Genomic DNA, 14003 nt, shown 5'->3' on the forward strand with positions numbered 1-14003 from the left:
GACCAGTGGTCTGTGTTATATACAGTCAGCAGTGGTCTGTGTCATATACATTGACCAGTGGTCTGTGTCATAAACAGTGAGCAGTGGTCTGTGTCATATACAGTGACCAGCGGTCTGTGTCATATACAATGAGAAGTGGTCTGTGTCATATACAGTCAGCAGTGGTCTGTGTCATATACAGTGACCAGTGATCAGTGTCATATACAATGAGAAGTGATCTGTGTCATATGCAGTCAACAGTGATCTGTGTCATATACAGTCAGCAGTGGTCTGTGTCATATACAGTGACCAGTGGTCTGTGTCATATACAATGAGAAGTGGTCTGTGTCATACAGTCAACAGTGGTCTGTCATATACAATGAGAAATGGTCTGTGTCATATACAGTCAGCAGCGGTCTGTGTCATACACAGTGACCAGTGGTCTGTGTCATACACAGTGACCAGTGGTCTGTGTCATATACAGTCAACAGTGGTCTGTCATATACATTCAGCAGTGGTCCCTGTCATATACGGTCAGCAGTGGTCTGTGTCATATACAGTAACCAGTGACCAGTGGTCTGTGTCATATACAGTCAGCACTGGTCTGTGTCATACATTCAACTGTGGTCTGTGTCATAAACAGTGAGCAGCGAGCAGTCTGTGTCATAAACAGTGAGCAGTGGTCTGTGTCATATACAGTGACTGGTGGTCTGTGTCATATACAGTGACAAACGTTAAGTAATGATCTTTATTGTTCTTTGGAACTGATCAATCAACCACTGCGCAAAGCCTTCTCCAACACATCTCAAAGATTCTCAATGGGGTTAAGGTCTGGACTCTGTGGTGGCCAATCCATGTGTGACAATGATGTCTCATGCTCCCAGAACCACTCTTTCACAATTCGAGCCCGATGAATCCTGGCATTGTCATCTTGTAATATGCCCATGCCATCAGGGAGGAAAATATCCATTGATGGAATAACCGGGTCATTCAGTATATTCAGGTAGTCAGCTGACCTCATTCTTTGAGCACATACTGTTGCTGAACCTAGACCTGACCAACTGCAGCAACCCCAGATCATAGAACTGCCCCACAGGCTTGTAGACTAGGCCACATTTTTTTCCGGCCACATTTCTTCCTCGAAGACGATGGGTCCCCACTGTCCTTTCAGTTTTTAATAATACGTTAGCCAGTTCTTAATCCAATGTTTGTAGTTTCTGCAATCTCCTTAGATGTTTTCTCTGCTTGATGCATGCCAATGATTTGACCCTTCTCAAACAGACTGACATCTTTTCCACGACCACGTGATGTGTCTTTCAACATCGTTCTTTAAGAAATGAGAAGCAACTCATTGCACCAGTTGGGGTTAAATAACTTGTCGTCAGCTGAAAGATAATCACCCATGCAGTAATTATCCAATAGGAGGTTCGTACCCATTTGCTTAGTTAAATCCTGTTCCTGTAGAACACGTACACGAAAATTAACAATCCTGTCCACCCAAAAAATAAATACTTAATATAGGACCATCATTATTTTGCAAAACATTTCAATTGACAAGAACATTATCATTGACTGATATTGACCAAAACTGGGCAAAATAATCTGGTATGTATAAATAAAGTAAATAAAAAAACAAGTGTTTTGACACTTAAAAACAGAATTGCTTGCAAGTTGTTCAATCCAATCAAGTCTAAACTTTCCCAAAGCTAAGTGGAAAAATAGTGTACACATAACTTCCTCGACCAAAGCAACAACATAAACGTACCTTCTGAACGGAGGGAAGCCACACAGAAGGATGTAGGTGATCACACCTGCTGCCCAGATATCCACCTTTAGACCATAACTACGAAGAGAGAAGAAATAAAGTCGAACAACGATGTACCAGAATAAAATGTTTTAAATACACGATTACTTCAACTCGAAAGGATGAAAACATAATGACCAAGCACAAACTTCTTTCTATATATTTCCAATGTTTGTTATTTAGAACATGAGTGGATTTCTTTTTTTTCCATAACAGCTGATGTAGATAAAAACTTTATGTTCTGCTTATGTTCACAATATAGTCCTGTCAGAGAAACTGGGACATCTTCCAAAGTATAACTGGTATTGAAACCATCAAATCAGTCCAAAACATCCATCTTTTGCTCCCTGTTGGCTTTTAATTTGAATTTAAAACTTTATTATTATATTTTGAAGTTTTAAATGATTGTGCGTCATCATATTTAACCAATTTTAACCTCTATACACCAGAATGAATACTCTGGCACTGAGACAGTTTCTCCTAGGTGTCCCAGGATACAAATGAAAAGGTTTTGCAGTGGCTGCCCTAAACTTAAGTGATTACTTTTCAAAATCTATACAGCTCAGTCTTTTGATTTAAAGCAATGATTTCAAACATTTTTTTTTTGTTAGATCTACTTTTGCCATGGTTTATGTATATTTGATTTTATTTTTTAAATAGCTTTGGTCACCCTCAATTGTTTTAAATGGGCTGTGTAAATAAAACTAACATTGATATCTTACCCTGATTCTGCAATGATTTCTGGAGCTACATATGTAGGAGTCCCACACACGGTGTACAATGGACCATCCACTACTGTAGCCAGGCCAAAATCTCCAAGTTTCAGTGACTTAGTGCCATCTGGATGTTCAGACACCTAAAACAGAGCACTCAGTTGAAGTTTAAAAAGAAGTGGATTGGGTTTTTTTTTAAGTGAAGATGTTTGCATACCAGCAGGTTTTCTGGTTTAATGTCTCTATGAATGACGTTCATGCTGTGCAGGTACTTCAAGGCCCCAGCCAGGTTGTACACCATGGTGCTGGCGTCTTTCTCTGTGTACTTGGCAGAGGACGTGATGGCATCAAATAAATCCCCTCCCTATGAAAATGTAAATATATTTACACCCCCAAAGACACAGAAATGATGCAGGGAACAAATGATAGCCAGCACTGGGCCTCTGCTGTACCTTGACAAGCTCCATAACCAAATACAACTCGGAGGGGGTGTCCACTTCCTCAACCAGCATGATGATGTTTGGGTGTTTCACCTTCCGCAGCACAGCAACTTCATTCTCTATCAGGTGCTCCTGGAAACACACACTAAGTGAATGACTTGCACTACATCATTATAACAAACAAGTTTAGCATCATTCATTGGATTTGAAGTCTGTGATTCAGTGTGTTAACTACAGCCCAACCGATATGTCGGTGGGGCCAATATTTCGGACCGATATACTGTAGACGTTTGTGGGACATCTCAGTATCTGTGATAATTGGTCCATTATATGCCCATATAAACACTTCTACCAGTAATTTTCACCCCTAAAGTGCTGGGAACAAGCCATGGCCTTAATTGCAAATGGCAATTTGGAACAATGTATTAGGAGAGAATGCATGCAGACATCTTTCAGCTCATGACAATGCTGCACAATTAAGATGCAGGGAGCAACTAAATACTGTGTAGCGTATTTTGCTCAACAGAGCATGACTATCTTTCCAAGTAAAATAAAATTCTTCAATGTTCGAGAAAATGGTGCTCCACTAACTTTGAAGAATTTTGTTTAACTTGGAAAGATAGTCTGCTAACATATAAGAAAGCTCTCCGTAAAGCTAGAACTTTATATTATTCATCTTTAATAGATGAGAATAAAAATAACCCTAGGTTTCTGTTCAGTACTATAGCTAGACTAATTAAAAGTCCCATCTCTGTTGAACCATGTATCCCATGAAATTCCTTGTTTGTCTAAAATCTTTACTTCTCTGCAAAGAAAAAAAGCGCTGCTGCGATCAATAATAATTACTGTTGTCCTTCACCATACGTGACTGACTGTTTAAACAATGAACAGGGAGAGGCGTTTCTTTGTTTAATTTATATTTTTGTATCACACTTGATAACTTTATGGTGAATAGTAGAAGATGAAAAATGTGAATGCACGTTAGGAAGACGGTTTCAAGTCTTCAAGTGTTAAAACAGGTTTAAAGTAGCTGTTAGATTCTTGGTGGTGGACAAAGCTAAAAAATGCTCAGCCATTATATTGGTTATCAGTGGTCACACATACCCCCCTCCCCACCCCAAATATCAGGATTGATGATAGCCAAAATTTCCAAATCGGTCGTGCACTAGTGTTAACATTCATGAGCCTGTTTAAGTGCCATGGGAGGCAAAAGAGTTACAAACTCAGTCTGAGGATCGGAAACACACATGATACTAAGCTGTGTTTTTAGTGTTAATAATGCAGAGTGGAACGCAAACGTGATCCTTCTTTACTGTATGTGTGTGTGAGTGTGTGTGTGTTGTTTTCAGGAAGAGAATTAGGAGAAAATAATATGAACAGGGGGAAAAAACACAAGTAAAGAGTAAAACCTTTTCACGGCACTTGGCCTTGTCGATGATTTTGAGAGCAAACTCTTTCCCCGTGGACCTAAGGAGAAACAGGGCAATTAGAGACAACAATAAAAGCAGCAATAAAGTTTGTAATTCATTCAAGTGCTCACAGGGGAGGTTAAATTGTGACATACAGTGCAGATGCATTTGAACTCCACAAGAATCTGATGCATCAGTAACATGAGCAGTTCCCTTAGCCCAACTGAAAACAGTCAACTTTAAAATAACCAAAGTCAGCTGGGGTGATGACATCACTGCAGCAACGTTTGATGATGATCAACATTTAGTCAATAAAATCACAAACGTTAAATGTTGTCTCTTTAAGTATTGTCCATGAAGGAGCATAATGAGCCATTGTACCACTTCATCCATTATTTCCTGTCTGTCTGAGGGGGTGGGGTAGAGGGTCAGCTCGTTGCCTCAGTCTGACAAGGTGACACCATGGCTTGTTTGAGAGGAATATCTCTGTTTCTACAATTTAATTGCATCTTCAATCCTCTAGGGATCTTCTGTGAACCGTTTTTTTAATTCATCTTGTAAAATGAGATGATGCTGTTTATTCATGGAAGTCCACTGTCACTTTTAATTTTCCCAGTGTTACTATCGTACCTCTCCACACACTCCTTAACCACAGCAAAGTTGCCATCTCCGATGACTTTACCAACGTTGTATTTTTCCAAGATGCTGGGAGCTAATAAGTACTGGTTTCCATTAACTGCAGGGGACAGAAAAGAGGTCACAGCAGGTCTGTTGAGGTTAATTACAAAGAAAAAGCACAAACATTAACAGACCACATGAATGTACCCTCTGGATTTAGCTGATTGGTTCGCTCCTGGTGATTGTTTAGTGTGTCAATTCCATTTGGAGAGGAGAGGTGGTGAGGTGGAGGGATCTGTGGGGTAAAACAAACAGAAACATAAGAGGAGATGGAATAAACCTTACTGTCCCATAAGGAAACCTGTCATAACCAACCATTCTACCATAACCCGTCTCCAAAGGTGTTTCACTGAATTTGGCAGTACATCCATCCAGCTTTACAACTGCAGACCACATGTAACCACACCAACCCAGGACCTCCACATCCAGCACCTTCACCTCCAAGATCGTCAGATCTGGACAGCTGCTGCAACAATCGGTTTGCATAACCAAAGAATTTCTGCACAAACTGTCAGAAACCGTCTCTGAGAAGCTCATCTGCATTCTCGTCGACCTCATCGGGGTCTCCATCTGATTGCAGTTCGTTGTCGTAACTGACCTGAGTGGGAAAATCCTCACATTCGATGGCGTATGGCACATTGGAGAGGTGTTCTCGTCAGATGAATCCCGGTTTTCATTGTTCAGGGAAGATGGCAGACGGCATCGTGAGGGTGAGCAGTTTGCTGAGGTCAATGTTGTGAATCAAGTGGCCATGCTGGCAGAGGGGTTATGGTATGGGCAGTTATATGTTGTGGACAACAAATGCAGGGGCTGGTGTGGTTGCACATAGTCTGTGGTTATGAGGCCGGTTGGATGTACTGCTAACTTCTCTGAACATGGACATTCCTGCAATCAGCATGGCAACTGCATGCTTCCTCAAAACTTACATCTGTGGCATTATGCTGTGTGATAAAACTGCAAATTTTAGAGTGGCCTTTTATTGTGGTCAGCCTAGGTGTGCAGTAAGCATGCTGTCTAATCAGCCTTTTGTTATGCCACACCTGTGAGGTGAATGGATTGTCTTGGCAAAGGAGAAGTGCTCACTAAAACAGATTTGCACAAATTTGTGAACAATATTTCAGAGAAAAGGTCATATTGTGCACAAAGAAAAAGTCTCAGATCTTTGAGTTCATCTCATGAAAATGGGAGCAAAAACACAAGTGTTGTGTTTATATGTTGTTCATTGTGCGTGTGCATGTACGTGTGCATTTCTGTTTATCTTGTAGGGACCAATTTTACAAAAAAAAAATCATGCATTGTGGGAACAACTGCTCTACCAAAGCTAGGTTCCCATAAGGAGAAGTCTTGTTGGGGGGTTAGGGGTTAGGTTTAGGACTAAGGTGTGAATTGCGAATGAGTTAGGGTTAGGCAAGTACTAGTAATGATTAGGTTTAGGGTAAGGGTCAAGGTTACGCTTTAGAAAATGAATGGGGGTTAATGTCATGCAAAAAGATCTGAAGCTCTCAACCTTGACCTCTCTAAGTGGCTTTAAGAATCTGTTGGACTCCAGGCAAGGACCAATGCAGACATGTTCCTGTTTTATCCAGATGCATGCTCAGTAATCCAGGTAGAAAAATCTAAAAGCTGGTTTTGGTTGTCAGCAGCAAAACTGGTTGATCCACTCTGAGAAGGTGCTATTTATAAGACTGAGCTGAATACAGCTCCTCAGACTGAGGAAGTCTTTCGGATGAAAGACGAAACGTTTCTACATTTTTTGTTGTCCTTTTGCTTTGTTTTGTTTTTTGAATGTCCAGAGGACAAGATTTAACTTTTTTAGGTTCCTGTTTTTAGTTGTCTACATCCGCCTTATAATCTAGCTTTTTGCTACTCTTTTGCCATTTTATTCTAATTTGTTAAATTTTTAAAAAAAAATCTGTACACCTCTTTTATAATTGTCTATTGTTGTCATCATTCTTTATTGAAATCAGGTCTCTCTTGTAAATGAGTCCTCGAGGCTCATTGGGATTAACCTGTCTAAATAAAGGTTGAACGAAAAAGGTTGAATGAATAATGCAAGGTCCCCAAAAAGTACATTTATAAGAATGTGCGTGCGTGCGTGTGTGTGGGTGTGTGTGTGTGCGTGCGTGCATGCACATTTTTATGTGGCAGTGGTAATCTTGGATTTTGACATGGCAACCCATTTTTTGATCGGAACCTCTTTTTCCTCGATGCAGCCACACACCAAAATGGAAGCCGGTACACAACACTTATTTAAGTTATCCAGCTCACAAAAACTTTACAAAATTAATATGTTTAGTTGAAAAAGACAAGACTTTGAATCAAAGTACAAGATGGGATAGCTTCAACATTCATTTTACACTGGGAACAAAGTTTATTTCCTGATAATTTTGTTTTTGTATCAGCCAGAGTTGGTAAAGGTCAATGTGAGGACAGCAGTTTCTTACTAACATCAATATAATTACTCAGATGTTCCAGTAAATAAATAAAAAAATAAACGTGGCATCCTGCCATTTTCATGAGGATGGATCAGTCTTTGACAAAGCTGTTGGAGAAATGGGGGCATCGCTGCAATCTGTGTGCCAGCTGGCTGGATCATTTAAAAACACAGCTTACAGAGGAATCCATCAATAAATCAGATTAATATCTCAAACTCTGCTAAAAATACACGACAGAGCTACAACACAGAGTAGGTCACACACAGATGTTAGCAGCTTCAGAACTTTGACAGATTTTGGTAGTTAGGACATGAAGTTTTGGCTTACAGCCTTTTTTACAAAAAGAACTTACATTACTTTGCACCAATAAAACACTTAAATATTAAACAAGGATTGTTTATAGACACATTGTATATATGCTTGACCTAAACACAATGGAATCATGTCAGATCAAAAAATAATATATTTCGAAGTAGTGATGAACAAGAAACATGCAAGAAAGAAGGCTGCATGGGGGAAAGAGCCTAATTTACTTAAACACAGCCCTGTCACGATAACAAATTTTGCTGGGCGATTAACTGTCTCAGAAATTATTGCGATAAACGACAATATTTTTTTTAAATTTGAGAATAATTATTAATTACTGTCAAATTTAAGAAGAAATGTTGGTTAATTTGCTTTGCATGTAGTACCTTTTTGACCACAGTATAAGACAGTTTGAGCTGAAGGATGGATAGTGAGGGAGCGAGCAGCGTGTCTTTAAGAAAAATGGGAGGGAGGCCTCTTGACGTGACATGGGCTGTCTCTCGTCAGGTCTCAAAATGTTGGATGCTCTGTGTGGTTTGAGCTCTTTAGCATAGCATTTTTCACACAAAGCTTTTAATAAAAAAAATCAGTAAACAAGTTCTCAGCTTCTTTTTGCAAAGAAAAACAACTTTTTACACAAAGGCACAGGTTTCAACCGTGAAATTTGGAGCTTCGACAAGACGGAGGTTTATTCCTGAGGTCGGCCTGTTAGCTTAACTCGTAGCTTATCTTCTCAGCTTAGCTGCTTTTAACCATCCAAAAACACGATTTTGGATGGTTAAAATAGATTTTAAAGAGAAAGAGAAAGGAAGGGTTCAGTGAAGAACACCGGAGTTCAGCCTTTTGTCTTCCAGTGTCTTCAGTAGAAAGAGAGACACGAAGAAACAATAAGACCAATAAATGAAAATGAGGTCAATAATTTTCATTTACCATGCGATTAATTGATTTATTGTTTATCGCAACAGACCTACTTACACATTTAACCTGGTTTAGCAATAATCTGTGTAGACCCACACAGAATAAAAATGAAAAGTTAATAATCAATATTACTGACCAAGTGCCAGATTATAGATTCATTATAGAAGTAAATTTAAAAAATACTTTATGATCTAGTCCATCTACAGTGAGCTGCTGCAGCGTAGGTTATAATTGTGAAACAGTCTTACCTTTACACGGGGGAGGCTGGTAGGAGATGGTGTGGAGGACTTGGTGATCCTGGCAGCTGAAACACCATTTACTGAATAAACAATAAGGACACTTGAAGAAAAAAATACATTTATTTTGGATTTGCTGTTGATATAAATTTGTTTTATAAAGAAGGACCAGATGTAAAGCACGTCAGATGTAATAGTTTTACATAAAAAAACAATAGTGGAATCTACAGAGCTGCAGTGGCTCAGTGGTTAAGTGCCGCAGCCTTGTGATCCAGAGGCTGCAGGTTTGAGCCCAGGCTTCATCAGGAGGGGCATCCTGCGTAAAACATCTACCAAACCTTTCATGCGAGTTCACTCTCTGATGACCCCTACAGAAGGGAGCAGCTAAAAGAACAATAATGGTGGCATCTAAAAAAATAAAAGTCAAAACGCAAAAAAAAAACTTTCACCTTACCTGGAGACTTGATCGGTGTGGGACTGGAGAGATACATGGGTCGTCTTGCTGGAAATAAAAAGTAAATGAAACAGGAAAATATATTTCAAAACTACTCACAATAAAATGCAAGTGAAAACTAGTTGAACCGTGCAGAAGACAGGAGGCTGCAGTCGCTCTTACATTATAAAACACTGAGTGTACAGAAAAATGTTAGAACAAACTGAGCTTTTAGGTAAAGATACAGAATAAAAAACAAAATTACCAGTACCCAATCAACAAGACGTGTTCAAATATCAAGATGTCTGAATTATACTATAAAAAAATACTCATTAGATTGAACATGTTAATATCTGAGATTTAACACCAAAACAAACAGAGTTTATATATACAATATATAATATAATATACGATAAATAGAGACGTATATACACACATTTCATGGTAATCATAAGAAGTTTGTTGGTTTTGTGTAAAATGTGAGCACATCGTGTGCCTCTCACCGGCACCTGAAGACTTGCTGCGTCGTGGAAGTCCAGGACTCCTTGCCATTTGGTTTGAAGTCACAGATCGACTGTTTGATGACTTTATCACTCTGCATTCTGAAGAGACATACAACCCTGTGTTAGGTGCTTTTTAGATGGCAAAATCTGTTATTTATTTATTTTATACTAGCCAGAGTATGGGCAGCACGGTGGCGCAACTGGTAGAGCTGCTGCCTCTCAGCAAGAAGGTCCTTGGTTCAAACCCCGGTCCAGGGGCCTTTCTGGGTGGAGTTTGCATGTTCTCTCCGTGCATGCATGGGTTTTCTCCGGGTGCTCCGGTTTCCTCCCACAGACCAAAAACATGCATGTTAGGCTGATTGGTAACTCAAAATTGTCCCTAGGTGTGAGTGAGAGAGTGAATGGTTGTTTGTCTCGTTTGTCTCTATGTGTCCCTGTGATGGACTTGCGGCCCGTCCAGGGTGCACCCCACCCCTCGCACAGTGATTGCTGGACATGGGCACCAGCGACCCCCGTGACCCAAAGTGGAATAATTGGGTAAAGATAATGGATGGATGGATGGATAGCCTGAGTATTTTTTAGGTTTAATGACCACAGCTATGGAAATGCAGTCAGTTGTAGTTCATTTGAACTGTGTTTTTTATCTTTTGGCTCTTTTCAACCTATTCTCCATAATCTATATTATTTACACCAGGGGTTCTTGACCCTGGTCCTTGAGGAACACTATCCTGCATGTTTAAGTTGTTTTCCTGCTCCAACACACCTGATTAAGTCATTTAATTACAGACCCTTTAAAAAAAAATTAGAATATCATGGAAAAGTTAACTTCCATAATTTCATTCAAAAAGTTCATCTTTAATAGATGATAGATTCAGGGCCCACAATGTAAATTATTTCAAGTATTTGTTTATTTTTACATAATTTGGGCTTCCAGCTCATGAAACTCACGAAAACAGGATTTCAAAAAATTTGAATACTGTTGAGAAATCGGCCCAAATTTTGCAGGACATGAATATTGTAAACTGACGCACTAATCAACTACTAAACTCAAAGCACGTGCACAGGTTTCCCCAGGTATCATTAAACTGCTTCAGTTTGGTTCAATTGTCTCAGTTCGGTTCAACATGGAGAAGACTGCAGACGTAACAACTGGCCAGAAGACCATCATTGATACCCTCCATAGGATGGGTAAGCCACAAAAGTTCATAGCTCAGGAGGCTGGCTGTTCACAGAGTGCTGTTTCCAAGCATATAAATGGAAAGTCTAGTGGAAGGGCAAAATGTGGCAGGAGAAGATGCACCAGCAAAAGAGGTGATTGTGGGCTTCAGCGGATTATCAAACAGAAGATTCCAGAATCTGGCAGAGATCCAGAAAGAGTGGAATGAGGCGGGAGTGACAGCTTCAAAAAACACCACATTCAGACGCATCCAGGAGATGGGCTACAACTGTCGGGTTCCTGGGGTCAAGCCACTTCTGAACCTAAGCCAACTCTTTTCCGATGAAAGTAAAGTGTGCCTTTCATTCAGAAATCAAGGTCCAAGGGTTTGGAGGAAGAAGGGTGAGGAACAGAACCCATACTGCTTGAGGTCCAGTATGAAATATCCAGTCAGTCATTATTTGTGGTGCAATGTCCGGTGCAGGTGTTGGTAAACTCTGCTTTCTTAAATCCAAGGTCACCGCAACAGTCTACCAGAATGTTTTAGATGACTTCATGATTCCTTCTGCTGAGGATCTGTATGGAGATGCAGATTTCATCTTCCAGCAGGACCTGGCCCCTGCCCATGCCGCCAGAAGCACCAAAACCTGGTTTGATGCCCATGCCACAGTGCTTGACTGGCCAGCCAACTCACCAGACCTAAACCCCATTGAGAATCTATGAGGTATTCTCAAGAGGAAAATGAGGAGCACCAGACCAACAACAAAGAAGAGCTGACAGCAAGCATCAAGGAAATCTGGGCTTCCATAACTCCCAGTCAATGCCACAGGCTGATTGACTCAATGCCACGTCACATCGAGGCAGTGATTAAGACAAAGGGATTCCCAACAAGTACTGAGATTGACATATCGTTTTGAAAGTATCATATTTTGATTGATTTGTTGTGATCCTAATTTCTTTCTTTTTTTCTGCAAAAACTGGGAAGTAGTGTGGCCTGATGTCTTCACAGTATTCTTATTTTTTGAATCCCTGTTTTTGTGGGTTTCATGAGCTGGAAGCCCAAATTATGTAAAAATAAACAAATAAAAACTTGAAATCATTTAAATTGTCGGCCCTGAATCTATCATCTATTAAAGATTAAGTTTTGAATGGAATTATGGAAGTTAAACAACTTTTCCATCCATCCATCCATCCATCCATCCATCCATTATCTTTACCCGTTTATTCCATTTTGGGTCACGGGGGTCGCTGGTGCCCATGTCCAGCAATCACTGTGCGAGGGGCGGGGTACATCCTGGACTGTAAGGATGGTACCATTTGCTGTTTCTGTTTGTGTCTGTGTTTCCCTAGTGTTTCCTCGTCAGTTTAATTGTTGCCACCCTTGTCTCGTCACACCTGTTGTAATCACGTCTTGTCTCGTCCTTGTATATAAGCCTCCTGTTCTGTGTTGTTCCTTTGTCGGGTCGTATTCGTTGGGTCTTCATGTTTCCTGCGTCTTCTGAATTTTCCCTGAGCTTCCTGAGTCCTTGTGAGTTTCTCCCTGAGTCTTCTAGTCCATGTAAGTTTTGCTGCCACGTCAGCTTATTGTTTTGTTACCTTTTATTTCGTCATTAAAGTATTTAGTTTTTTATAATCTGCCGAGTTGAGTCCTGTCTGCAGAACTGGGTTCGTTCCTGTCCACCTGATCCTGACATTACGACCCGACCACACATTAGAACCCAGCGGGCAGGATTCTCTCGGCACACTCACCTTTTTTCTTTTTTCCCTCCTCGTGCCTGATGGACGAGCTCCTCTCCGTCTCCGTCCATCCACCGTCCCGCCGCCGTCGCCGCGGTGGACGGTTCCGGAGGCAGTCTGCGGCGCCCGGCCCGGTCGCTGCCGAGCAGAACTTCAGAGCTGGTTCCGGTGTTTTTGTGGGAGCGGGGTTCGCCGCCTCACCTCCCAGGTTTCCGGTGGGGGCGAGATCCAGCGTCCCGCGGGAGCTCCGGTCCACTCCTGCTCGGTTCGGTAAGTCCAGTCCGGTTGACGTTACAGGGGCGGATTTCGTGGCCTCACCCTCCAGGTTCTTGGTGGGGGCGGAGTCCGACCTCTCGCCGTCACATCGCGCCGCGGCTGTCCAACCCGGCCAGTCCATACCTATGGGGCATGCTACAAGTGACTCGGTGGGGGCGTGTTCCGCCGCCCCACCTCTCAAGTTTCCGGTGGGGGCGACACCTGACTCCACACCCTCACTTAAAGACACTGGCCCATCAATCACGTATTCACCCCATGAATTAGCCCAAATAAACCACACTCTGCAAAGCCTTTTTTGTTCTGCTAAAGATAACCCGGACTGTCTAGATTTTTTGCTCACCCTTGCCGAAAATTTTTTACTATCCCAACCCGGTTTAATCCAGCTTCCGGAATATCAGCAGCTTCTTGCTGGACTCAGAACTTCAAAAATAGACCATGATCCTGCCTCTGTAGACCCACCATCCACACTGCACGCCGCAGAGGAGTCAGTTCCTGCCGCCGCCGCCGCAGAGGAGTCAGTTCCTGCCGCCGCCGCAGAAGAGTCAGTTCCTGCCGCCGCCGCAGCAGAAGAGTCAGTTCCTGCCGCAGCAGAAGAGTCAGTTCCTGCCGCAGCAGAAGAGTCAGTTCCTGCCGCAGCAGAAGAGTCAGTCCCTGCCACCGCCGCAGCAGAGCCACAGGCCTCTCCGTCGTCTACGCCGCCTGCCGCGGCCTCCAAGTGGTCATCGCCGCCTGCCGCGGCCTCCAAGTGGTCATCGCCGCCTGCCGCGGCCTCCAAGTGGTCATCGCCGCCGGACGCGGCCTCCAAGTCGTCAACGCCGCCGGACGCGGCCTCCAAGTCGTCAACGCCGCCGGACGCGGCCTCCAAGTCGTCAACGCCGCCGGACGCGGCCTCCAAGTCGTCAACGCCGCCGGACGCGGCCTCCAAGTCGTCAACGCCGCCGGACGCGGCCTCCAAGTCGTCAACGCCGCCGGACGCGGCC

At 42.3% G+C, this 14003-nt stretch overlaps 1 protein-coding gene across 1 annotated transcript in view; it reads right to left on the bottom strand.

Annotated features, from left to right (window-relative positions):
- The window catches only part of dclk2a (doublecortin-like kinase 2a), an 87008-nt gene that overhangs the window by 13636 nt on the left and 59369 nt on the right, over positions 1–14003 (bottom strand). The window contains exons 4-13 of the mRNA XM_037690517.1: positions 9855–9956; positions 9373–9420; positions 8931–9001; positions 5171–5258; positions 4976–5081; positions 4346–4403; positions 2949–3068; positions 2714–2860; positions 2506–2639; positions 1745–1822 (exon numbers count right to left, since the gene is read on the bottom strand). Of these exons, the coding sequence (XP_037546445.1) occupies positions 1745–1822; positions 2506–2639; positions 2714–2860; positions 2949–3068; positions 4346–4403; positions 4976–5081; positions 5171–5258; positions 8931–9001; positions 9373–9420; positions 9855–9956 (952 nt within the window). The remainder of the gene's footprint in view (positions 1–1744; positions 1823–2505; positions 2640–2713; positions 2861–2948; positions 3069–4345; positions 4404–4975; positions 5082–5170; positions 5259–8930; positions 9002–9372; positions 9421–9854; positions 9957–14003) is intronic.

Source organism: Nematolebias whitei, chromosome 16 (genome assembly GCF_014905685.2).
Source record: "Nematolebias whitei isolate Nwh7 chromosome 16, NemWhi1, whole genome shotgun sequence".
Lineage (NCBI taxonomy): Eukaryota > Metazoa > Chordata > Actinopteri > Cyprinodontiformes > Rivulidae > Nematolebias > Nematolebias whitei.